This window comes from Gordionus sp. m RMFG-2023, chromosome 2 (genome assembly GCF_954871325.1).
Source record: "Gordionus sp. m RMFG-2023 chromosome 2, tfGorSpeb1-WG-v2, whole genome shotgun sequence".
In the NCBI taxonomy this organism is placed as follows: domain Eukaryota; kingdom Metazoa; phylum Nematomorpha; class Gordioida; order Chordodea; family Parachordodidae; genus Gordionus; species Gordionus sp. m RMFG-2023.
Window position 1 is genome coordinate 3538775 of NC_088776.1, and position 26968 is coordinate 3565742.

Consider the following 26968-nt stretch of genomic DNA (forward strand, 5'->3'; position numbering starts at 1 on the left):
TTAACATTCGATGCAAGTAATATGGTCCAAATTATAACATTGCTAATTCATAGCTATAAAATATATCATAAAATAAAATCAGCCATATTATAAAATGCAACATTAGCCATAATCAAAATATAATAAGGTTCTAGTATGAGGATAGATAATTTAATTTTACTATTACCTGTCATCTTCATTTTACATTAATTAATAGGTTTATTATTTTACTAATTTTTCTAAAAGAGATTTTTTTTAAGCAGTACACCTTTCTCAGAATTATTGAAAACTAACCGATGTTTCTGGGTGCATTCCTTGGGTATCTTTGACTTGGTTCCACTATAATTCAGAGGGTATATTGTTATAATAAAAATCGGATTATGTTTAGAACATAATATTAGAAGTAGTGTTATTTAAACGCCAGATTTGGGTCAAATTTTATTACAGCACAATTAAAATTTAACGAAAATCACGCCTTGAGATTTAGCATACAGATCCAAACTTTTCCTCTATAAGGAAAATCTCCAGCCTTACATATCATTATTTCAGTTATTTAAAAAGTGACCCAGATCTAGCATTTTAGCAACACTAATTAGAAGCAATTTTATTTTTTCTGTAATTATGCCCAAATGTTAAGTATAACTATAAGGTATTCTCCAAACTTTTGTTCTTTCAACCTTTAATTACTACAAATCGGGGTCAAAAAAAACTAGTGTGTAAAAATACCATCTAGTGTCATTCGCAAAATAAAATTTTGCATGATCTCTATTAGTCTTTACACATATATATTGAATATGTATTAGTATATGAAAAGGTTGATTATATCACAATTATAGTTAGTTCGATATGGATTTAAAAATGAAATATTAGCTTAATGCAATAATAACAATTCTTCAATTCTTATATATAAAAAATATTTAGAAAAAATATAATAATAAAATAATTAAAACAAAATAGTTAAGTTAATAAGATAAAATAAATTAAGAAATTGTTATGATATAACTTATAAAATAATATAACTAAAATGATATTTGTTAAATATACTAAAATATTAAAATTCAAGTTAATAATCTAGTTACGCTGCAATATATTTTAGAAAAGATAAACGAATAGTAAAATTAGAATAATAGAAAATACTTTAAAATATTATAATGACATTATTGATAAAAGCCACAAGTTCTCTAGGATATATATTCGTTAAATAAATTTGTCCTTATGAGGTTTTAACCTTTAAACGAGAGTCCATATAAATTTTGAATAAGGATGCATTATATTTAATTGGGTGTGATGAAATTATTTTAAATATAATAAAAAATTTGATATTTATAATTTAATTATCCTAACCCAATATTAAATTTCTTCCCATAACATTGTCTTGACTAAACCTACTAGATTTTAATCTGAAATCCTTTTATTATAACTAAGTATGACTAATTTTTTAATTTGAATTATTTCATGATATACACCAAATTTAAATTGTTAAAAGATACTTATAAATAGTTAAAATATTTATTGAATGCGTAAATATAAATTCATAAATCTTGCAATTATTTGATGGGAATATATCATAGATTTTAATTTTTAATGGTCCAAGTAATTATCCGAGTTTAAACAAGTAAAAAGGTTTGATTTTTTTAAATTTTACCATGCTTGTTTTATTTGAAACTGCTGCAGGATTTGCCCTATTTAAAGTACATAAATATACTTTATGTCTCATGTATCTAAATTTAATATTAGGTTTTAGATGAAAAAAAACTATCAATGGTTGATAATATACTTGCTGAATTCCAGGATTCTGAAAATGCTGGGAAAATGTAACTATATTTTAAACAATATGATTGAAAAAATTTATTTAGTTTAAAATTAAAGCATTTTCACAAATTTGGGGATACAACTGAGGCCCTAGATGGTAAATTTATATGATGAATTATTTTCCCAATGCTGATTTAGATTATACTGATATAATTTTATTTATATAATAAATGTAAATTTTTATATAGCGGTTTCTGCGTTGATTGAAGGGAAAATGGGAAAAGTTTTGAGAAAATTTTTGAAAAAAATAATTCCTCAATCTTTGCATGAAGAGATAGCAGTTGCTGATGCCAAATTAGGCAATTTGATAAAGGTATAATATTATCATATTTAAAAACATCAAATAGTTCTAATTATAATAACTTTTATTGACACATTTTTAAATATTAATATCTTTTATATAAAATAGGTTTTATTTTATTTGCCCATTTTTTTTATTATTTGTATCTTTAATATAATAAGCATATATTTTTTTATAACTTATCAGGAAAAATTTCAAATTAACTGTGTGCATAACTCAAAAATCATGGATTTGATGAGAGGTATTCGAAATCAAATAGACTCATTGATACCTAACATTCCAGCAAAAGAACTTTTAGATATGTCTTTAGGTCTAGCTCATAGGTATATTTTTTAAATTAATACTGAATTATATTATTATTACAAAATAGTTTATCACGATACAAACTCAAATTTAGTCCAGACAAAGTTGATACAATGATAATTCAAACCATATGTAAGCTATTAATTTTGTTTACATTTAAGCTATGTTTGTATATATTGCTAAAATTAACTAGTTTGTCAATAAAAAAATCAGGTCAAAGATGATTAAATTAATATGTTCAAAAGATTACCTTAATTAATTTATTATTTGTTTATAAATTTCAATAAATGCTAAATAAAAGTACCTTTTATAAATGTCTAACTATTTAAAAATTAGATTGCAAATCTTATATTATTTATTTTTAATTTTTAGACATACTCCAAAAAATCTAAGAAATTAAGATTTCGATAATTTTTTATTAAAAGTGAATGAAATTGATATAAAAAATTAATTTTATTACTCAAAAAATATGCAAATTTAATATTCTCATCAGAACAAATATGGATTTATAATTAGGACACTGACTTAACAGGGACCAATTATGTATAAGCCATGGAACCAGGAATATTTTTGAAATGTAGTTGGTTTAATCTCATTCCAGGATATTGGTTATGATTAAGCATGGTGTGTTAGAGAAGGGATCATAACTTACAAATTGCTTGACATTTGACTGCAAATACCTTTTGAATATTATTTAAACTTTTTGAGAAATGTAATGATAATGTGTCAGAATATGCATTACTTTTAAATATTTCTGGGTTCACTATGCGGCTAGCTTCAAAATTTAAAAATGACATAGTATTTGATATTAATTCATTTGTTCTAGAATGTTTTGACAAGCCAAACCTTAGAACATGTTAGATAAAACACTCATTCTATTATATAAATCACAATAAATTAAAAAAAAAATTTTCATTGGCTCATCTTCTCCCCTTCGCACCATTTCATCTAGTACTAATATTTGAATCCTGCACTTTTAATCTTGAACAAGTTACTTTAATACTAATATTTAGTGATCTGCATCGCGCCTAATTTTTCAAGCCCGGCCTGATTTTTTTTTAAAAAAGTTTTGCCGGCCCAATCTTGAAATTTATTTTAAGTAAATTTATGGGCCTGGCCATGCCAGAATTTATTTAAATATAGAAATTAATTTTTATAATTATTTAAAATAAAAGACATGTTATATAGAGTTTAGTTTCAATAAATTAAATTAAAAATTTTTTATTTTACATAAAAAAATTCAATATAAATTGTTAAATTTAGATATATTTAATAAAATTTCCAAGATCCGACCTGACCTGGCTCGAAATTTTTTAAAAAAATATTATTGGCCTGGCCCAAACCCGATTATTTTAAATAGAATTAGGCCATAGTCTGGCCCAAAGCTTGTTCGGGCCAGACTCGAACTGGGTACGGGCCGGGCCTAACTTTGCAGATCTCTACTAATATTACCTAAAAAGTATGCAATATAAAATCTTAAATAATTTTAGAACCAAATGAGTGTTTAAACAATTTCTATTGTAAATAATCACAAAACATTGAATACAAGTATGTTCTTTGTAAATAAAATTTATTTATAAAAATTGCATTCATGGCAGCATTATGCTTGATATTACCAATTTTTGCAGTGTCTTTAGATTTTGTTAACATATACCTCTATGGACCAAACTTGCAAATAATACAAAGAGATTTAGAAGGATTTGCCCTTTCTTCTGGTGGGGTTTCCTAGTATATCTCCAATCATGAACTGGAGTGTTTAAGTGTGAAAAAGAAACTTGTGTTTTGACTTATCATTATTCTTATGAATAAAGTGCTCCACGGGAAATAATGATGATGAAAGGAAAAAAATTTTTATGGGGAAATTATTTTAAATAATTATAAATGATAGGAAAAAAATTATTATTTGTAAGCATACAAATTTACATGTTTGCCAAATATGCTTTATAATATTTACGAATGTGTGGTAATAATTTAAAGTTAAAATATTATGTTACAACACAATATATTCCATGTTCCTTTATTACACAATTGATATGAATATAATTAAGGAATTCAATTAATTTATCCATACTAAATATCAAAATATTTCATTATTCAAATTGCATACAAATAGTGTAATTCAATTTGTATTTTTGTAGGCCAAGCAATCAAAAGTTTTTTTAAATTGGGTTTGTAAATATTATTTTTTTTTTCCACGTAATTTAATTCAATTTTCTATAAAATTTGCATATTATTTCTAACATGTTTTTTTTTAAATATCTGACTTGCAAAGTAATTTTTTTTTGGCAAACTACTTAACTTTTGAATAGTATCTAATATATATCCGAGATCTGCAGAAGTGCCATTTGCACAGCCCAGATTTTTTTTAAAAAAATTTCCCAGCTCGGCCCATATATATTTTAAAAAATTAAAATATGGCCTGGGTTGGGCCTGCAAATCTCTGTTATATATATATATTTTAAAGAATTTCAATATTTTGTCATGTCTAAATTTATTGATGATTTTATTAAAATCAATAAAATATTTTTGATTTAATATAAATGATGCTTCAAGATAGAATTTATAAATGATATTTTTCTGAAATCAGATTTTACTTCTTTATTTTCTCTTAAATAATTAAAGCTTTACTAGATGACATGGACAAGGAACTGAATAATTATATAATGAGATGTAGAGAGTGGTATGGGTGGCACTTTCCCGAACTCGGCAAAATTGTTTCGGATCACACGATGTATGCTAAAGTGGTCAAAATGCTGGGTAAATTATAATCAATATTAAGGCTAATGTTAAACGGCTCGATTTGAACCTATTTTTAAGAACAGCTAACCCAATATTTTATCTAGAAAAATATTGATTAAACCTCGAGATTTTGCTAATAGATGTCAGTAGTGTTGTTAAAAAACTGAGTCAAGCCGGCTCTGCCCTAAACTTAGCCAGTTTTTGAGCCGATAATTAGACTCGAGCTGGCTGACTTGGCTTGCTCGAGTCGGCTCAGGAGTTGGCTCAAGCTGTTAGCTCAAGCCAAAATTTATTTATTTGGGATTAGTGTTGTTAAACGGCTGATCCAAACCCGCTTCTTGGCTTACTAGTGTTGTTAAACGGCTGAGCCAAGCCGGCTTCTTGGCTGCCATGCCGGCTTATCCCTAAACTCAGTCAAATTTTGAATCGAAAATTTGACTCAGACTCAAAAATTATAACATAATTACCTTGTTCAAATTTGATGATGAAACATTGCATCAGAATTTATCCAAGTTGTATCCATATATATTAAAAAGCTTAATATTAATGGGTCATTACCAGCCAAATCTACACAAGAATCACGTACAACTTCAATGTCTTCTCTTTTGCATAGAGGAAGTACGCTCATCCTTCGAACAATAGTGTATACAGAGGACTCTTCTCTATATTGCTTTACCAAGCCTAAATGTTGTACTTTACGCCAAACAGCTTGTGTAAAGTGAAAGAAGCAGCCTAGAAATAAATTATATTGTGACTATATACAATTTAAACATTACCCTTTACTAAAATATTCGGAGCTGATATCGCACCTGCTTCAAAATCTGTTAGTGCCATGTCTGGCAAAAAATGGATACCATTTAATGTGGTACATTCAATAATTTGAAAGAGTTCAATATATGTCTCCTTCATTTTATCTGGAAGAAGTGTATATATAATGGGGATCATAGTTTGATTATACAATATATGAATTGTATATAATTGGGTAAATAAACGTGGACATGATAAATAAATTTAGAATATGAGGATAAATTGATTAATGTTGCACATCCAAATACAATGAGTTTATTATCATTGTTTTTTATTAAAAAATTATGACCACTGAATGTTGTTACGAGATCAGTGGTTAATAGAATAGCATCATTGCTATTGGGAATATTTGACCGAGTTTGTTTTAAAACACGATAAATCGTGTTTTTAACTGAAACAAATGGTGGAAGGGCTCCAGGATAATTATATATATCAAGATCTTCAGCACATTGTTGATTCAACGCATTAAGATAGATATTCATCCTTGTATCTAATGGATTTTGTTGAACAGTTACTTTTAGTGTTTGTAAAGTCTTTAATTTGCGGAATAATATTGCATGATTCTCATGCTCATGAATTTTGGATACTGTGTATCGCTCAATATATTTACATGTAACTTTACAATTGGATTTTAGGCAAATAGGTTGTATACCTATATGTGCCATTGTATCTGTAAAGAAAATTTTCAAAAAAGAGCAATGTTTTGCCCTTTTGACTATCAATAAAAGTTGGCTCCTCTAATATATAAAAAAAAATTTAAAGATGCTTATATAGTAATTTACCAAAAATACGTTTATTTTCATGATAATCTACAAGAGATTCTGCAATCCCATAATTAATCATGCTTTCTAAATAATATTCACCTATAAATAAATATGATATAGATATTTTCATCTAAAAGAATTTTGTAATACTCACTTCTGAATTAAGTTGAGATGTATATGAATCATTAATGTTGGGAGAATCTATATTTTATATAATTAGTTTATATTTTATATAATTAGTTTACCTGTTATAAAAATGTTACTATGAAAATCAGGATAACATGTGGAAATATATGAGCAAAGGGGAGAAGTGTAAAGACTTGGAGTATCACCTATTTTAAAATTTGTGCTTAGATAATGGTATTATAATATGTTGTACCTAAAATGACAATATTTATTTAAGATTGTTTATAATATTTAACCTTGATTTGGAATGTTAAGTGAAGGTGCTTGAGAAGTAGTTGGTAATGGATCATCTATTTAATATGGAGTTTTTTGTTTAAAAATTATGGGATAAAATATTTATACCTTGAAAATTTGAATTGAGTTGTTCTAAGATAATATTAGATGATAAAGGTAAAACATCTAAAAATATAATAATATATATTTGTAATTAAATTTAAATACTTTGGATTGGTTTACAGGTCTCTGCATGACTTTTAGTTATACTAAAGTCACAATTTATGCTGAGTTTTGCTCTGCCGCCGCATTTTTTGTTGCGGCAATAGTAATATATGGCACTTTTACCAGATTTATGTAGTAAATATTGATATCCCAAATATTCTATGTAATTTTTATTTTTGTTTGTTTTCTAAAAAAAAAATTTTATATGTAAATTATATTAAACATACTTTCATTTCTAATTTCCTAAGCTTAAGTAATCGTATCCGTTTTATATCGCGAAACCAAAAAGCGCTAAAAAATAGGTAGACACCCATTTTGATTATCAAAAAGATTACCAAAGATGGCCAACAATACTATGAAGATTCAAACCGTCGCAGAAAACATGATAAATTACTTAAGCTTAGGAAATTAGAAATCAAAGTATGTTTATTATAATTTACATATAAAATTATTTTTTTTAGAAAACAAACAAAAATAAAAATTACATAGAATATTTGGGATATCAATATTTACTACATAAATCTGGTAAAAGTGCCATATATTACTATTGCCGCAACAAAAAATGTGGCAGCAGAGCAAAACTCAGCATAAATTGTGACTTTATAGTAACTAAAAGTCATGCAGAGACCTGTAAACCAATCCAAAGTATTTAAATTTAATTACAAATATATATTATTATATTTTTAGATGTTTTACTTTTATCATCTAATATTATCTTAGACAACTCAATTCAAATTTTCAAGGTATAAATATTTTATCCCATAATTTTTAAACAAAAAACTCAATATTAAATAGAAGGCACCTTCACTTAACATTTCAAATCAAGGTTAAATATTATAAACAATCTTAAATAAATATTGTCATTTTAGGTACAACATATTATAATACCATTATCTAAGCACAAATTTTAAAATAGGTGATATTCCAATAGCCAGTACAATCCAAGGGCAATCACTGAACCTTCCTAATTAAGGTTAAATATTATAAACAATTTTAAATAATATTAATAAAAACCACCTTAATGTTTAATAAATATTTACATCAAATTCTATTAAAAAATAAAGAAATAAAATGTTGAGTCAATAAAGGACATTTAAAAGAAAAAAATTATTTATATTTTAATTTCTATTCATACCTAAAAAATAAAATATGTACAAAAAATATTAAAAAATAGGATGTATGTAACTTTGCCTTTTTTATTTATGGCCTTGCATAAGCATAAATAATATTAAATAATAATTTAAAAAAATTACATTCAACGATAAAAAAAAAATAGGAACTTGTTGTTGAATCCATTATAAAATTTATTTTTTTAAATAATAATAATTTCTTTTTATTTGTAATTGTATTTTTAATTTATTTTTTTCATTTATAAAATAATAATTGAAAATATAAGATAAAAATGCTATAAAAAAACAAATTATAATAAATAAAAAGTAAAAAGAATCAGTGCAGACTTTGCAAAAAAACAAAAATTGGTAGGGGAGAATGGATTAATCTGGTGAAAATTTTATATGCTGTTATATAAAATTTAACAAATAAATATATTTTTGGTATCGCGTAATTAGAGAGAAACCATTACAGAGAAAACAATTATAGAGAATGTCGTTTATAGAGATTTATTTTACAGAGAATGATTTTATAGAGAATTTTTTATAAAGAATTTTATTTAACGAATGATTATTTTATAAAAAATGTTAATTAATTTTGTATAAATTTGTGTAATTATTACTTAGGTAGGGTGCGCCTGCGCATACATAGGGGGAAAAAAATACACTATTTGTATTAATGTTGTATATTATAATTACCTTATATAAGAGAATAATTGGGTATTTTTTATTGTAATGAAATGAAAGGTTATTAATCAAACAATTGTTAAAATTTTTTATAGATGTTGAGGAATTTATCAACATTCTCAAACAAAGTAGGGCCAATTAATGGGAATTAATTGAATATATGTTTAATCATTAATTCGGTTTTTATTAAAATCTTATGATACTATTAAAAATATAATATTTCATTATAAAAATTAACCTTCATGCAATTTTATCTTCATAATATTCATTTAATAACTTTAAAAAAAATAAATGCTAATAATAAAGTAAATTACAACCTATATATCCTGATACACCAGAGTTGTTATGATACTTTTCATATTTATCTAGATAGATACATGGTCTAAAAAGCTTAATATACCAAGATTTTTAAATAAATTTTTTATTTTAATCATGTAAGATGAGTGTAAAATATCAAAATAAAATTTATTCAGTTTGATATTTTATATATAAAAGAAAATTTGTTTATTAAAACAGTTTTCTATATAAAATCCTCAATTATGCTATTATTTTTTTTTTACATAATATTTTATTTCTAAAGATAATATTGGCTGAGAGATAGTAAAATAAATTGCAAGGGTCCTAGGAAAAACATTCAATACCTTACTATATTATTACATCACTGATTTAAAATCAATGAAAGGCTTCAAATTATGGCTAAACCGTTTAACAACACTAATAAGCCAAGAAGCCAGCTTGGGTCAACCGTTTAACAACACTAATCACAAATAAATTAATTACTGGCTTAAAAGTAGGCTTGAGTCAACTCTTGAGTCAAATTTTCGATTCAAAATTTGACTGAGTTTAGGGATAAGCCGGCATGGCAGCCATGAAGCCGGCTTGGCTCAGCCGTTTAACAACACTAGTAAGCCAAGAAGCGGGTTTGGATCAGCCGTTTAACAACACTAATCACAAATAAATAAATTTAGGCTTGAGCCAACTCCTGTTGAGCCTGAGCAAATTTTTTGGCTACGACCTCGAGGTCGCGATAAAACTCGGCTTTTTAACAACACTAGATGTCAGTACCTTTGTGCTTATAAATAGGCAAAATTTTCAAGCTCGCGTAATATTTCTGGATATAATATTCAGTTCGTTTTTTATAAATCGGCTCGAATTAAGCCATTTAACATCACTAACAGAGGCATTCTTTTTGTCAAGTATTTTAAGTTATATCTAATTGATATACAAAAAAACTGGGCTTGAAAGAATAAAATAATTATATATATTAAATATAAATAGTCTGTTGTCTGGAATATCAAAAAATATGATTAGCAAATGCTTTTTGAAATTTTTACATTAAATATATATTTTTTAAAAAAACATGACCAAAATATAATACCCAATTAAAAAAATTTCGAAATACATTAGTATTAGGGTATATCTCCTACCCTTCAGTGTTAAGGGTACTTCTTATAAGAGTGGGAACATGTTTTAGTAAACTTTGATGCACTTTTCTCCTTGTTTACCTTGGTTATTGTAATAACTTGTACATGAGGTATATTAATTTTATTTTTATATTCATGTGTTTTGTCTACAACCCCAATAATCAAGGTGAACAAGGATATGATTTTAGGCATATTCCTAAACTATAGGTTTACTGAATCTTATTAAAGTCATGTTTATTATTCCGTCAAACAATCTCATTATTTTTCGGGATCAAATTTGATTCCCCCCCTTAAAAAAATTTCCCCCTAAATACTGGCTTGATGTTGTTAAACGCATGTTTAGAGATTTCGTTAATAGACATTAGAGTTGTTAAATGATACTTTTTAAATGGATCTAGATACAGATACATCGTCTAAAATAATATCTAGATACAGATATTTTAATCAAAAATCTATCTAGATACAGATATCACATTTTTATATCTAGATACAGGATCTAGATACTTTAACAACTCTGATAGACATACAAACCCATCTGCCATCAATGAGTAAAATCTCCAGGCTTGTGTAAGTATTTTTTTTTGGCTGAAATATCGGGTTAGTCGTTTTTTAAAAAAATCGAGGCGTTTAACAACGCTACACTTTGGTATCTCTTAAATTTTTTTTTTTATAAATTATGGTTTTTAAAGGGATGAGAACGAATGCTCCGAACACTGATTTATCCGAAATCGTTTCGGAAGATGTGGAGGAGCAAATCAAAGTGGCTGCACAAATATCCATGGGAACGGAAATATCTTTGGACGATATACTCAACATTGGATTTATGTGTGAACAAGTTTTAAAAAAAATTATATATATATTCAGATTCCGATTATTTTATCTATTTTTTTTAATCTACACAAATTCGAATTTAATTATTAGCGTAGTTAAAGAAAATCCGGTATGAACCACCGGTTCAAGAGTTTGTTTCACCTTCCCTACCATCCACCAATAATTATTTTGGATTCCATTTTGCCTCCTTTTCTTCTTCTACAACTATTCATTTTGTATTATATAACTTCGATTTAAATTATCTCTCCCCTAGATCCTAGAAATGTACGATTACAGATCACAGCTGTTCGATTACCTCAAAAATCGAGTCATGGCGATTGCTCCGAACTTATCTATACTTGTCGGCGAATTGGTTGCCTCCCGTCTTATTGCTCATGCCGGTATCCATTTTTTTTCTTTCCAATCTCTTCGTGAGATCTTTTTTTTTTAAAAAAATAAATCATGTTTTAGTAAATTTGTTGAAGAAAAGGATGGAGGATATTTTCTTTGAGCTATGTCCTAAATATATTTTAAAAAATCTTAAAAATTTCAAAACTTTATTTTAAAATAAATGTAAAACATGCCCAAAATATTCCATTAAAATAAAATAAGTTTTGTAAATTTTGAAATTTATAAATTCTACCAAATTATTCTTATTACTTTCTCTATTTTCCCATTTTGATTAATATCAGAGACCTGCAGGCCTAACCTGGGTTCACGCCTGGGCCATTGTAAAACCTAATATTTTAGATTGCTATTATTAGCTATAAAAATTAAAAATAAATAAAATATATTTTTAAAAATATAAAACCCTTCCTGGGACAAAAAATCCAGGCCTCGCAAATGGTAACTGCTGGTCTAAGATTAACAGAATTGTCCATTTCTTGTAATAATTTGAAAAATTATAAAAATAATTTAAGCTAATAAAAAGTTAATAATTTTCTTTAAATTCGACAAAAAAATGATTTAGGCTACAATTTTATTTTTGCATTAAAAAAAAGAGCTTATTTCGCTTTTTTTTCTGTTTAAAGTTACGAAAGTTTATTAATTTATATTTTTACTTGGGGCAGAATCTTAGTTGTAAAAAAAATATGACAAAAAGATATAGCAACCTTTTTTTATAGGTATTTTCTCTGCTTACGTCAAATTGGCATTCGTTTTTAATTTATATATATACTAGACTTCATTTAGCCCCATCCGGAAAAATAATCTTAAGGATTCATTTATAGTGGGATCCTATCCCCCACGATTTAACAACTGGTCTATTTTTAAAATCTGTTTATGAGATCCCTTTTCCTTTATTAATATTAATTTTATTCATGATATAAACTAAGAATTTGATTTTTTTTTAAAGAAAATTGATCTTGTAAACACATTTTTGTAGGGATTTGGAGGATTAAGATAGGCAAAAATTAAAGATATTTATTTAAGTGGCGTTAAAATAATAATTTTTATCATAATTTATAAATATATATATATATATATCCTTTTCGGTAAAAGTTAATTGGATATATTAAAAACTTATTATTTCAAGAAGAAATTAAATATTCGATTTATAACCGCAAAAAAAATGTGCAAAGACAAACAGATGATATATAATATTACTACAATTTAAAAAAATTGAACAGCTGTTAAATCATATACGTCCCACTATGAATACAATTAAGAATGAAGCTCTGCCAATCTAGCTCTACATTTTTTTATCAGATCCCCCCCCCCCCTTCCCAATTGTGATATTATAGAATTTTTTTTTAAGAATTATAATTTAATTAGAATAATATTTTTAAATACATGATAAGGTTCCCTGATGAATCTTGCTAAATGTCCCGCTTCTACGGTTCAGATCCTGGGTTCCGAAAAGGCCATGTTCAGAGCCCTCAAAACTAGGCACAATACTCCGAAATATGGTCTATTATATCACGCAACTCTCGTAGGCCAGGCTACACAAAAAAACAAAGGAAAGGTTTCGTAATAAATTTCTATTTCTTACCCATTTTTTTTTATCAATAATAAATCTGGCTTAAGTTTTCACTTCGAGAATATTTATTTAACAAAATTAATATATTTGTAGAAAAATATCATTATTATATAAAAACATAATATCATTTGGAAGGCCAAAAAATATTTACATGGTAATCTAATACACGCAAATTGAACGTTTACGTTTTGTCTTAAATTTTTGATAAAAAAAACGTAACACATCTCTTGTTTAAATCGAGGTTGCCTTTTTATCAAAATTTTAAATAAATTCTAAAAATATCGGATTTGTCTTTGAATATTATATTATCGTCTGCCTTCTTATTTCTTTAATTAAATATTCCTTTTTAGGTTATATAAGTAAGTTATTTATGTTACATTTTGAAAAGGCAAACCTCTTTTTTATATTTTTTATATGGTTGCTAATGACAAACGATAATTTTACCAATTTGCAGGAGGTCATTTGAGAGGCATTATTGCAACGCAGCATTTGAAATGCTCAATTTGCTCGCACATTCAAATTATTTGGCCTGTCCCATAATTTTTTTAAAAATATATATATTAAGAGAAATCATGAATTTGCACTTCAAATATGTAAAAAAAAATCTTGAACAAATTATCCCGAATACTGGGCTTGAGTTGTAAGGTTCACTGATATACTTTACATTTATTTATTTTATGAGCTGTCCAATGACATATATAACCTAGACTGACATTCATTAAAAGTGTACATCAATGCAAATCAGATGGAGACGCCATATTAATTTTAAAACGAGAGCCTAATTTATTCCTATATCTGATGCAAACTTTATTAAAGAATTACCGGATCATCGAGATAATAAGGAAGCAAGTTATTAATTTAATAGCAGTTTTTTAACATGAGAATAATTATTATATGTGTTACCAAAATGGCGGGTCCAGCTGATTTGCTTTTTACGACGCTTAGAAATACATTTTAATGAATGAATCGTCAGTTGGAGCTGTCGCAGATTTTGTATAAAAAACAGGGCTGATTAATTTTTAAAATATTTTGGGTGGTAAATATATGCAGCAATAAAAAATATTCACAAACCTATAAATATTTATATAATGGAGTTAAGGAAATTCATTGGGATTAATATTCTCATGTCGATTGTCCAATTACCGTCCATAAGAGACTATTGGAAAGATGTAATTGGCAATGATCTTATAAAAAGGACTATGATTATCACTAAATTTGAAAGCATTCCATCCATTCTTCATTTTAACCCTTTACCACATGATGTTTGCTTTTAAGTTAGAAAAAAATCTCAGGTATTCCTTTTGACATATTAATCGATAATTGATCAAAACATTTTTTTTTATTTTGACCATAATAATGTATGTTACATATAAGTCACAAATTGTATTTAACAAACAATTTATTGTATTTTATATATTGGTATGAAATAAAATAAAACAGTTTTTATTTGCATGGAAACATAGTGCACATTGACATTTCGAGCATTTTACATGTGTAACACCTTTACATAGTGGATTTTTGCACCTTTAACGATTATTCGTCCACTCTGGGAAATGTCCAATTTTCCGTGCGAATATCTGTGGATGGTTCGAAAGACGTAGGCCCCCTTCTTTTTTTATCTAAATGAAAATATAATACAATAATAAATAAATCATCACCATAAAAGAAGGACGTCCGCGTTTCAATTCTATTTTAGCTTCAACTTGACACATTGTTGTGGCTACTTCTTGGCGAAATTCCGATAGAGAAAAAACAAAATTGTTATCTGATTTGTCTTTCTCACCTTGAATACACCGATATAATAACCACGAATTTACAACTGTCATATCAATAAGGTGTTGGAAGACTCTTATATACCACTTTTTGGATCTGGTTGTATTATGGTATCTCTTCCAATATTGCTGTCTAACAAATCAACCCCTCCCATATGTTTGTTATATTGTTTGACAAGCATGGGACAAGCTATATTTAGTCTTTTCTTGGTTTTGCGGTCATATCGTTCAATATGACTGGGGTAATTTCCCGTACAATGTTGACAAAAAGGTTACCGTTTTATTATCTTTCCATACTAAGGAAGTTATGTCTACACCTTCAATATTTGCCATGTATTCAAAGGATGACCCTCTCTGATCTCTTTTTTCATTTCGATCTTTGTAGGAAGCTTACAATTTGGGATCCTATTCCTCCTTACAGTACCAAGACTGTATATACCTATAAATATACTTGAAAAATTAAATATATAATAGATTTATTTTGCCTCTTTTTGCCAAATATATCAAAAGGTTTATTGAGGTGTAGTAATTATCAAAATATAGCTTAAAATTTTGATTTATAGGTATTGTTCAGCTTAGACGTACAACAATATTGCTGGACGCTCCTAAATCTGGTTCTGTTGTTGGTCTTTTTTCAGAATCATTTTCCTGCCCAGAATATAGTTCAAAATCATCATAGGCAAATCCTGATACACCGCATAGAATGAAGAATTTAAAGCCCCATTTGTGAGGTTTCATTGGCATATATTGTTTTAAATGTATACGAGCTTTGGTTGAGCAAATTTGCTCATCAAGCATTCCTCTTTAGGAATTGTGCGAAACCTATCGAAAGTGTTTCACACTTGAGACTACTTTTATAAGCCTATGATTTTGAACTATATTCTGGGCAGGAAAATGATTCTGAAAAAAGACCAACGACAGAACCAGATTTAGGAGCGTCCAGCAATATTGTTGTACGTTTAAGCTGAATAATACCTATCAAAATTTTAAGTTATATTTTGATAATTACTACACCTCAATAAACCTTTTGATATATTTGATAAATCTATTATATATTTAATTTTTCAAGTATATTTATAGGTATATACAGTCTTGGTACTGTAAGGAAAAATAGGATCCCAAATTGTAAGCTTCCTACAGAGATCGAAATGAAAAAAGAGATCAGAGGGTCATCCTTTGAATACATGGCAAATATTGAAGGGGTAGATATAACTTTCTTAGTATGGAAAGATAATAAAACGGTAACCTTTTTGTCAACATTGTACGGGAAATTACCCCAGAGTCATATTGAACGATATGACCGCAAAACCATGAAAAGACTAAATTTAGCTTGTCCCATGCTTGTCAAACAATATAACAAACATATGGGAGGAGTTGATTTGTTAGAGAGCAATATTGGAAGATACCATATTACAACCAGATCCAAAAAGTGGTATATAAGAGTCTTGATATGGCAGTTGTAAATTCCTGGTTATTATATTGGCGTATTCAAGGTGAGAATGACAATTCTGTTTTTTCTCTATCGGAATTTCGCCAAGAAGTAGCCACAAAAATGTGTCAAGTTGAAGCTAAAAGAGAAATGAAACGCGGGACGTCCTTCTTTTGTGGTCGAAAATCTTATAGAAGGTGATTATTTATTATTGTATTATATTTTCATTTAGATAAAAAATGAAGGGGGCCTATACGTCTTTCGTACCTTGATATTCCCACGGATCAAATTGGACATTTCCCAGAGTGGACGAATAATCGTCAAAGGTGCAAAAATCCACTATGTAAAGGTGTTACACATGTAAATTCTAGAAATGTCAATGTGCACTATGTTTCCATGCAAATAAAAACTGTTTTATTTTATCTCATACCAATATATAAAATAATAAATTGTTTGTTAATGCATTATTATGGTCAAAATATAAAAATATAAAAAAATTTTTTTTGATCAATTATCGATTAAAATGTCAAAGGGAATACCTGAAATTTTTTTCTAACTTTTTGCAAACATTAAAGGTTTAAATATGAAAAAAAAGATTTTTTTATCATTTCATTTCGTGGGCTCTTTCCAAGCCCATTTGAGTTCACTGCCAGATCCGGTTGTTTATATTTATATAATTAATTAAAGTAACCACCTCAAACTAAGTAGGATTAGACGTACTTGTCTAGGTCAGTAATGATTGGAAAATATCCTAAGGACAGCTGATAAGTTAAAAATCAGCTAGTATTATATATCATTAACATAATATTCATCACGGAAAGTATATTTTTTTATAACTCAATATTTTAACAAGAAAAATATTCCCTAAACCTAGAAATTTCTATGAATAAAATCTGCAGGCCGTAAATATTTCCTTTTGAGGTAGCCGTTTTTTTAAATCGGCTTAAATCGAGCCCTTTAACACTGTTATTAATCGTCTTTTAAGCGAAATAAACTGTAATAATATTTTTTTAAAAAAGTTAATTTTTTAAATCAGATATCCAGGATGTTGGCTGCCAAAGCTGCTCTAGCCACCAGATATGATGCTCTTGGAGAAAACGTATCAGTTAACATGGAACTCGGTTTGGAACATAAGGCAAAACTTGAAGTTAGACTCAGGCAACTCGAACAACAACAGGTTATTTTATAGAATGAATTTAGAATTTTTGTAAAAATGTCACTTAATTGGGTATTTAATGATATATAAGTTGTATTGAATTTACCTTTGTAACTGTCGTAGCTAGGGATTTCGTTTATATTATCTATATGTAGTATTAGTTATTTCTATTTTAACATGTATCGTTTTACCGTCATTTAGTTAAATAGTAATAGTTATTATTTTTTTTAAATATTATTTTTTTTTAGAAAAAGATAATATTTATTTATTAATATGTATATAAATAGCGTAGAAAAAAATAACAAATAATTATTTGTGGGTTTTAAATTTTTGTTTTTGATTGATTTTTTTTCAGTAAAAAAGGTTTGTTTAAAAGAAAAATAAAATAAAAAGAGCTTATCGTAAAGAAAAATAAAAAGAGCTTACCGTAAAGAAAAATAAAAAGGAATATAAGCCCAGTGTAATATATTTAGTATTACCCGTGCGATAGTATCCAGCTTAATCAAATTTCCCTGTCAGCTATTTTTGACAGTAACCTCGAAGATTATTTCTTTTAAAATATGATATCAAAATTACTTCTGATTTTTAATAAATTTGACAAAATGGTTATATGATGTAAGTATGTGAATTTGCTTCCTGAAAATTCTTTCAGAATATCATCTTATTATACTGTAATCATGTTCCCCCTAATAAGCCTACTTTTAGTATATACAAAATAGGGTCTGTGTCTATCCACAAATCTTTCACCGATCCTATATTCTTATATAACGATATATCCAATATTTAGATTTATTTTTATTTACCATCTATCCTTCAACCAATATCATAAAAAAATAAGAAATTTGTAAACTATAACTGTAAACTATGAGCGAAACAAAATAAAGATTTTAAAATTTTCCGTATCTCATGGCCAAGGTGATATTTGATATCTATAACGGATATTAAATTAAGTGTATAGGATGTGTCATGCATGGTTCGAATTATTACTAAATAGCTGACTACATTTTTAGTAAAAAAAACGATAAAATACGAAAAATAACAATTTCCACCAAATATGCTTTTTTTTCTGATTTTACAAAAGTGAATCATCATATTAAACATGTGGACAATGATTATGGCTTAACATGACTCGTTAATATTTTTTTAAATCCTTTACTTTTATTGCAAATAAAACCTAACTAAATTTTAAAAAATCCTCTTTTTTTTAAACATATTTTGATTTTATGTTCTTATATTTTTTAACATATGATGGATGAAAATTATGATGAAATATATTTATATTATATATAATTTATATTATTATAATAGAATATAACATAACATTATGTTATTAAATTTAATAATTTTGTAAAACAAAATAAATAGAATTTAATTTCGGGTCCATTTATTCATATGTTTTATTCAATGACATTTAATAATACCTAGACTAACGATGCATTCATAATAATGCTTTTGAAAGCGTCGTTGAATGCAAATCAGCTGGAGCCGCCATTTTGTTAACCCATATAGTAATTATTCTCATGTTAAAAACGACTATTAAATTGATAAAGCAATTCTTTAATAAAGTTTTCGTCAGACATAGGAATAAATTGGCCTCTCGTTTAGAATTTTCAATAATGATATAGGTAATCAAAATGGCGTACCCAGCTGTTTTTATTTTCTTCGTTTAATGAATGCATCGTCAGTCTAACTATTATTATATGTCATTGATTTTAATATAGGAAATTATGTATAAAATAATAAATATTGTACAATACAATTAGGTATAATTATAAAACAATGATAATATACGAACGGTTTTTAAAAAAAATATCCGGTCATACGACCATTTTAATAAAACGGTTAATATCGACTCATCCGCCGATATTTAATATCGGCACAGCCCTAATACAAAATAATTATCAAATTTTTTTTGAGACTTATAGTGCGCACAAATTGAACGTTTTAAATACGCAAATAAAAAAACGTAAACGCATGTTTAAATTGAATCGTTAATTTTTTATTTATTTTTTTTAATATGAAACGTCTAAAATTAAAACAAAAAAAATGTTATACAATTTAAACGAATACATTTAAAATGTATTATTTGCGTTTTGAAGCGCTGCATTTGTGCTCACTATTAAGAATTAATATTTTTTTTACTAGTTTTTTTTTGTCTACTGTGAATTTATTAACCGATGCAAATTTAAACCGCATTTTATTTTATATACAAAAGGATATTTGACTTAATATCTTCTAGCGCACACCATTTTAGAATTTTGCCTTCTTTCTTTCTTGTTTATTTATTCATAAACGAGAATACTTCGCAACTGTGCCTATTTTTTAACGCTATTCAATAATTTTGTATTCGTTATTTTTATTTTAAAATAAATGATAGTGAGTTACATATAGGAATTTTAAATATAAAAATATATATAATTTTGCATTCGCGCGTGTATACATATATATATATATTTTTAGAATAAAGGTTTGACTGGATCGAAGAAGCCCAATTTCGTTCAACAAAAATTCGATATCACAGAGTAATATTCATTTTATAGGCCAATTTAAATAACCCTTTTCTCAATCTTATACCGTTAAATTGATAGAGTAAACTTGGCCAGTATTTTACTGGGGCCTTTGATTGGGTTACATTTTTGTTAAAGATATTTGTGGTTCTACATTTTTTTTTTGGAAAGTTCTTATTACTCTTAATTTAGTTGGATGAGGGGAGTGTATTTTTTTTATTAGCTCAAATGATATTACCTTCAGTAGAATACTATTCACCATACCATATAACCTATCCCACAATCAATTGGGAGCCAAAATAAGAGGCGGGTGTGAGATCTCTCTGCATCCAGTTGTATCTGGATACAAACCCTGGTGACCTGATTAAAATAGATTTTTCAAATGCCTTTAAAACGTATTGGGAGGATTCTAAATCCGATTTTACCCTCTACTTATAATATTTGTGATCCTTACTCATCACTCTTAAAGGACATGGCAAAGCGATTAAAGGGGTTAGGCGTAGATAGTCGCATCCCTAGTCTCTTATGGGGATTTGTTAGGTCTTATAGGCAAATGACATAAAGTTTAGTTAATAGCTCACTAATTGATAATTATTTAGCAGAGAAATTAAATTTATGGACAGGTGTCTGACAACCTGAAGTCTTGCAACCTTAGGTGAAATATTTCTACACATGTTGAAACGTCTGGATCAATCTTCTTGCAATCTGCGCCAATGGAGATAGGGACTATTAGGCTAGTGTGCACTTCAGCCAACAGGGTAAGAATGATAGGTAGAAGTTGTTTAGTAAGAGCGAGCATGGGAAGAGCATTGAGGGATCGAGTAGTGGCTAGTTGTAATTAATTTTCTGGTTCCGATGAGTGTTGAGAGAGTCTCTCACTAATGGGGGCAGATCTGGGAATACCTTTTCTGTAAAAATTTTTTAAAAAACGCGCTAAATAAATTATTTCGAGTTAGATAATAGGCGCTCATTTGTTTAGCGTGATTTTAAATTTAAAAAGATTTTACCGAAAAAGATAATGTATTTCAATATGTGGACTAAGCATCAATTTTTAATTTAAGATAAGCCGCTCCGAAATCTGGTTCAGTGCCGATTTTTTAGATTAATCTTGGTAAATAAAATAGAAAATAATACTAATTCTCTAGGGCTTAATGACACGACAATCACTTGAAAATTTTGGCCTAGGCTCTAGCTTATTTTGATGACTATTACAGATTGATGAAATATTAAATTGCAAGAATCGTCGGTAAATATATTCCGTATTCGTGGGGGGGGGATACGTATTTCATTGTGATTCGCGATCTTTTAATTTTTGAAAAATCCGATCTGACCTAGAAACGTATTCCAACATGAATAGACCCTCACTCAGAAATTCAAACATTTAGCTTAGAACTTTTGAAATATTCGTAATATATATCAATTTTTTTGTGTAGATTTTTCATGATAATTTTAAAATAAAAATACGAAGTTTTGTGGCGACAATTTTCTAAAATTTATAGGGCAATTTAAATAAACGAAATATATACATATAAAATTTAACTATCATTATTATAAAACCTATTTATTAGTATTTGACTGTAACCTTGATAATTATAAGTAGTCGACTAGACTTGTGGCTTCTTTGTTAAATGTGATATCAAAATAAGATGGATTGGTTAATGCTGGAATAGATTTCCCCATCATAATAGACTCTTAAAATTTAAAAATCTCTCGGTAAATGATGTAAAAACTCAGAGATTCCTATCCTTGTGGTATATAAATCGTCATTCTGGAACTATATTTACAACTAGTCAAAATATCATAATTTTCTTAAATTCCTCCTTTAAACTTGCACCAAAAAATATTTATTATAATTTATTTATTTTTTGTTGCCATGATTAAAAGAAAAGTGGTAACTGCTTAAGTTTCGGTTAGATCAAACAAGTTTTTTAAGTAGTTCGGTTTCATCCTACACTTATATATATTGAGAAGATAATTGTTTATTGTTTCAAATTTAAAAACCTTTTTAAATGTCTTTAACGAAGGCCACAATTCCAACCTTACGACGCCGGATTAGATTCAACCCTGCCCACCACAGCACATAAGAGAAAACTAGAACTTGAAAGCAATTCCTCCTTTTCTTCGATCAATGCAACAGCTAAAAAGGCCAAATCTGATCAAAGTGATCACGAGATTGATTATGCTAAAGGTTTTAATCTTTTGAAATGTTGGGAATTTTGTCTGGTTCAACAAATTACATTAATTGCTAACCTAGACCTAGTTCATTTATTTAAAAAAATATACTTACATTGAAATTCAGCTATAATAAATATTAATCAGCTGTGGTAAATATCATTGGCTGTAATAGAGGCCATTGAAAGACATTCGCTTAAATGGCTTTTCAATGGCGGTCTTCAAACTTTTTAAAGAATTTTAATGAATGAATCTTCTATCTAAGTTAATATTTATTAGCGCTATGCCGATCCACATATTTTACATCGATCCGATCCAATATTCGCTCAAAACCGATTCGATATTTATATTAATTTGTTTACCATTTACCTTTCAGCCAAATGTAATTTAAAAAAATCTAAATTTTCTGTGCAAAAAATTTTTTTTTTATTTCTACTAAGACTTAAAAATTTTTATGTATGCATATGCATTTTATTTTGAGCAATATATATCCTCGCCTGAGAATTACAATATTCTATCTCCACTTTTCATAATTTTACAGAGGAGCAATACAAAAAAAATGAGTTTGAGTTTTTTTTAAATGTAAATAAGAATGGTATTATTTAAAAAAATTTATTTATCTAAATAAATCACTTTTACAAAAAGTGAATATAGAATAACCTAATTCTCGGGCGACGATATGTTGGTATGAATATCAAAATAGTTATATTTAATATATAAAATTCATAATATATTTTCGATTTTTTAAATAAAATAAAAATTCTTAAGATTTTCTGGCAATAGAATTCTACGAGGCGGATTATCTTTATTCCCTGAAAATTCTCTTTATCTTTTGTAAAAAAAAATAATAAAATTCCATAACTCAGGTGCCCATCTTAAAGAAAAATAAATAATTAAAAATCAAAGATCCTTAATCATAAAATAACAAATAAAGATATTTTTTTAAAGGGGTCAGCTTGATTCTATATTTAATATCTGCAGAGATCTAGCATTAATGTCATATGGGCTTCCGGGCTTTAATTTGGTTTAAGAAATACATAATTGCCTTTGCCTGAGGCAAAGCTGGAAATCATAATAGAAATAAATATATTCGTTGATGTAGTAGTAGTAAATTTTATTATTTATTATAAAGCAAAGAAAGAAAGTAAAAAGAGTAAAAAGAAAGTCAAGGATATCTTGGATGAATTGCAAAGTTCTACTACCGATGTCAATGGGACAGATGTACCTGAAACAGATGTTAAAAGTAAAATTATTTAATGTTAATATTAGTTTATTTAATAAATATTATTTAAAATTTGACTAGATAAAAAGGACAAGAAGAAAAAGAAATTCAAGGACGCAACAGAATAGGTAACCAACCGAAAATAAAAAAATCGAAAAAGAAAAAGCATTGACAATTAGACAATTATTCAAAACTTCTATTATATTGAAATTTGCATAATGTATATTGTAAAAACACTAGATTATGTACATAATTGAATCATGTAATTAATTAATTGATTATTACCTAATAAAGAAAAATTATTTCGATCATATATTTAGATCTTTTAATTCTTCACTTTTAAAATATTACAATATAAGATTAGATCTTTATATACCATGCCCAAGTAAAAGGAATGTTGAGAAATAAATTAGCAGCACTATTTCTTTCTTATCACTTTAGTTCAAAAAAATTATGGGTTAAATATCATTTTTTGCTTAGCGTTCATGAGTAAGTATACAAAATATGATATAAGTACAATAATTTTTGCACTATGAATGTGTGAATGGTAATGGTGAAATTTTACTTATAGAGGTAGATCGTATTTGTTCCTCCTCACCTCTTTCAATGATTATTATTTTTGAACTATGCTTAAGTTTTTCTTTTAGGTAGAATTATACTCTGAGAAAATAAAGTAGATAGAAACGTAAATGATTCTTGAATGAATTGTTAGTTGCGAGAATACATTTGATTTAATGATTGGTATCGTCTGCTTTAGCGATCACGTGCTTATATCACGTTTTCCATGTACTTATTTTTAGATCTCGTCTGCCATTTTATATTCGAAAATTAAATTTAAAAAAACTCAGGACCTTGTTATAATTATGCGACTATAATACGAAATAAGGGTAAGTCTATAAATATTATTTTTTTTTCTTTTTTAAATGTACCCTCCTAATTGTGTTAGGAATCACTTTGTAAAATTATTAATATCTTTTGAAGATAAAAGAATAATTTATGACAAAAAAATATTTATTGATAATAAACTTTCTTTTCTCATAAAATAAATATAATTTGCAATCAGTTTTGTTTTCATTATTAAAATCCGATAATAAAATTATATATATACAAAAAAAATATAGATAAATTCATTTTCGATTATTATTGGCTTTTCGAATAGGTCTAAAATATAATAATTATCTTAGAAGATGTAGGTAGACAAAGTAAGAAACATTAAAGTCGTGGGGGTATTTTAAAATAGCAAAAACAAACCTTTAAGTTTTGCTAATATAAAAATTTCACCATTATATCATCCATTTTATCTAAAAAAGACTATAGCAGATGATTGTTTTTTTACCGACATTCATAATATGATATAATAAAAAAAATAAAATTATATATATTTTATTTTTGACATTAAATACTTTTTAGGGGCAAAATATTTGGAATATTTTTGTATATCCTTCTAAAAATCTAAACCTTTTTTAAAAAAAAAAAATTATCTATACTTTAGTAAGAAGAAAATTTTTATAACATTTAAAAATTTAGAATTTCATTTATATTTTTAAATAATACTTTTAATAAAAATTGAAATGAAAAATGTTAAATAATTTTTAAATATTTATAGAATTTTTTTTTTACAAAAAAAAGAAGAAAGAATACACTAATAAGTTTATTGAACCTTAAAGGCATACTTAGTTTCAAATCAAATTACATTTTTGTACGAAAAAATTTTTTTTTAAAATATATTTAAATAATTGCCCAGGTGATTATTTAGTTATTCTATTATAATAAATTAGTAGTAAAAACTAAACTATTCTTGTTGCCATGAAATTATTATTTAACTTTCAATATTTTTTTAAAAACATAAATAAATGAATTAAAGTATTAATCATAAAATATATATTGTTTATTTTCTTCCCTTTTTAAAAAATTTTCAAATAAAGGTGTGATTTTTTTTATCAAAAAAATAAATTTTTATTTTTACTATTTGAGCTTCTATTAAATAAAATATAATTATTTTATGAATGAAATTTAAACTCATAATATCAACAACAAGCAGAAGTTTCTAGAAAGGTTTACCCACTCAAAATAACATTTTATCAAATAATTACAATCTCCAGAATATATTTTAATTTCAAATCAAAGAAAATTAAAAAATTTTTTTTTATTGATTAATTCATATTCCCAAATATTAAATGTAATATTTTAAATATAAAGTAAAGTGGTACAATTATAATGTATCGATTTATTTTGAAACATTAATACGCAGTTATAACTATTATATATGAAGATAAATATTATAAAACTAATCTTCTTTTTTAAAAACAAAACAAAAGGACTATAACTTGTATTTGTGGGCGATAATTGGGATCATCGGGGAATACAAGAAGAAAAAAAATTCTAAATATTTATAAAATTTCAGAGGTTTTGTGCTACAGCTATAATGGCGAAGGCCTACATTTATAGTAAGATGGGGGGCGACATTAATATATGTTAAATTAAACAGTTACTCCATCTTAGCGATGAATTACGCTTTGTTTGAAATACATTTTAATATTTCGAGCCTACTATAAAGGGGGGACGTAGCTTTAAAAAAATGTATAAATATTAATATTTTTTTTAAAAAAAATCGTTTTTTTTTTGGATTTTTTTTTGTTTGCATTGGAGGAAATATAATTAATTTAGTAGAACATATATTTAGTTTTTTTTAAAAAAAAAAGGATATTTGTGGTAAATACTAATAAAAGATGCTAAATATTATCAAATTAGTAAGATGTATTTTAAAAAAAATTTATATATATATATAAAAAAGTTATTTTTGAATATTTTATCAACAGGTAATTATTCTTGAAAGTACAGGTATCGCGAGACTAATTATTATAAATATTATACAGGTTTGAACACTGACTATTAAGATTAGCTTTGATATTTTGGACAAGTCAAATAAAAAAATTACTATGATTTTATTATATAAGAACGAACCACATCATATGGTAAGTTTAAATATATATACAAATATAAAGGCGGTTATAATTATTTTTATATTTTTATTCGTAAGGATTTAGTGTTTTTGAAAAGTAATACCATTACTAGTGTTAAGGATCTATGTTTATTTATATTTTTGGGTGAAGGAAATATCTAGTTGAAAAAAAAAATTATCTAAAATAAAAATTAGGATTATTTCTTAATAAATATGAGTTTTTATGAGGTATGTATATATATAAAAAAAAAATTTAAAATGATAAATTATTTTTTTTTAATTTTTTCCCTTTTCTCCCCTCCTCTCTTTTTCAATAATTGTCAAATTTTTCGATTGGTGGAGGGGTCGGATAAATGTCCTCTAGTTTCCTGATATGGCCATCGTCGGTTTTTATATACGAATTATGATCAC

The 26968-nt window shown here is 26.6% G+C and overlaps 1 protein-coding gene across 1 annotated transcript; it reads left to right on the forward strand.

The window, feature by feature from the left end:
* Window positions 1-1614: 1614 nt before the first annotated feature.
* Window positions 1615-23838, forward strand: LOC135923211 (nucleolar protein 58-like). The gene is made up of 15 exons (XM_065457846.1): window positions 1615-1670; window positions 1717-1793; window positions 1836-1888; window positions 1980-2104; window positions 2279-2415; window positions 2463-2527; window positions 5018-5152; window positions 11239-11384; window positions 11634-11760; window positions 13159-13322; window positions 17575-17715; window positions 20155-20216; window positions 22226-22389; window positions 23506-23616; window positions 23677-23838. Exons 1-15 carry the CDS (start codon window positions 1626-1628, stop codon window positions 23721-23723), a joined length of 1599 nt encoding a protein of 532 aa, XP_065313918.1. The 5' UTR covers window positions 1615-1625; the 3' UTR covers window positions 23724-23838.
* Window positions 23839-26968: the final 3130 nt, after the last annotated feature.

What these genes read in the sequence shown, in the direction of transcription:
- LOC135923211 (XM_065457846.1), top strand. Translation starts at nt 1,626, where the DNA reads ATGCTTGTTTTATTTGAAACTGCTGCAGGATTTGCCCTATTTAAA. An exon ending in AATTAGGCAATTTGATAAAG is followed by an intron (nt 2,105 to 2,278) that starts GTATAATATTAT and finishes ATAACTTATCAG; the next exon opens with GAAAAATTTCAAATTAACTG. An exon ending in ACCTGAAACAGATGTTAAAA is followed by an intron (nt 23,617 to 23,676) that starts GTAAAATTATTT and finishes AAATTTGACTAG; the next exon opens with ATAAAAAGGACAAGAAGAAA.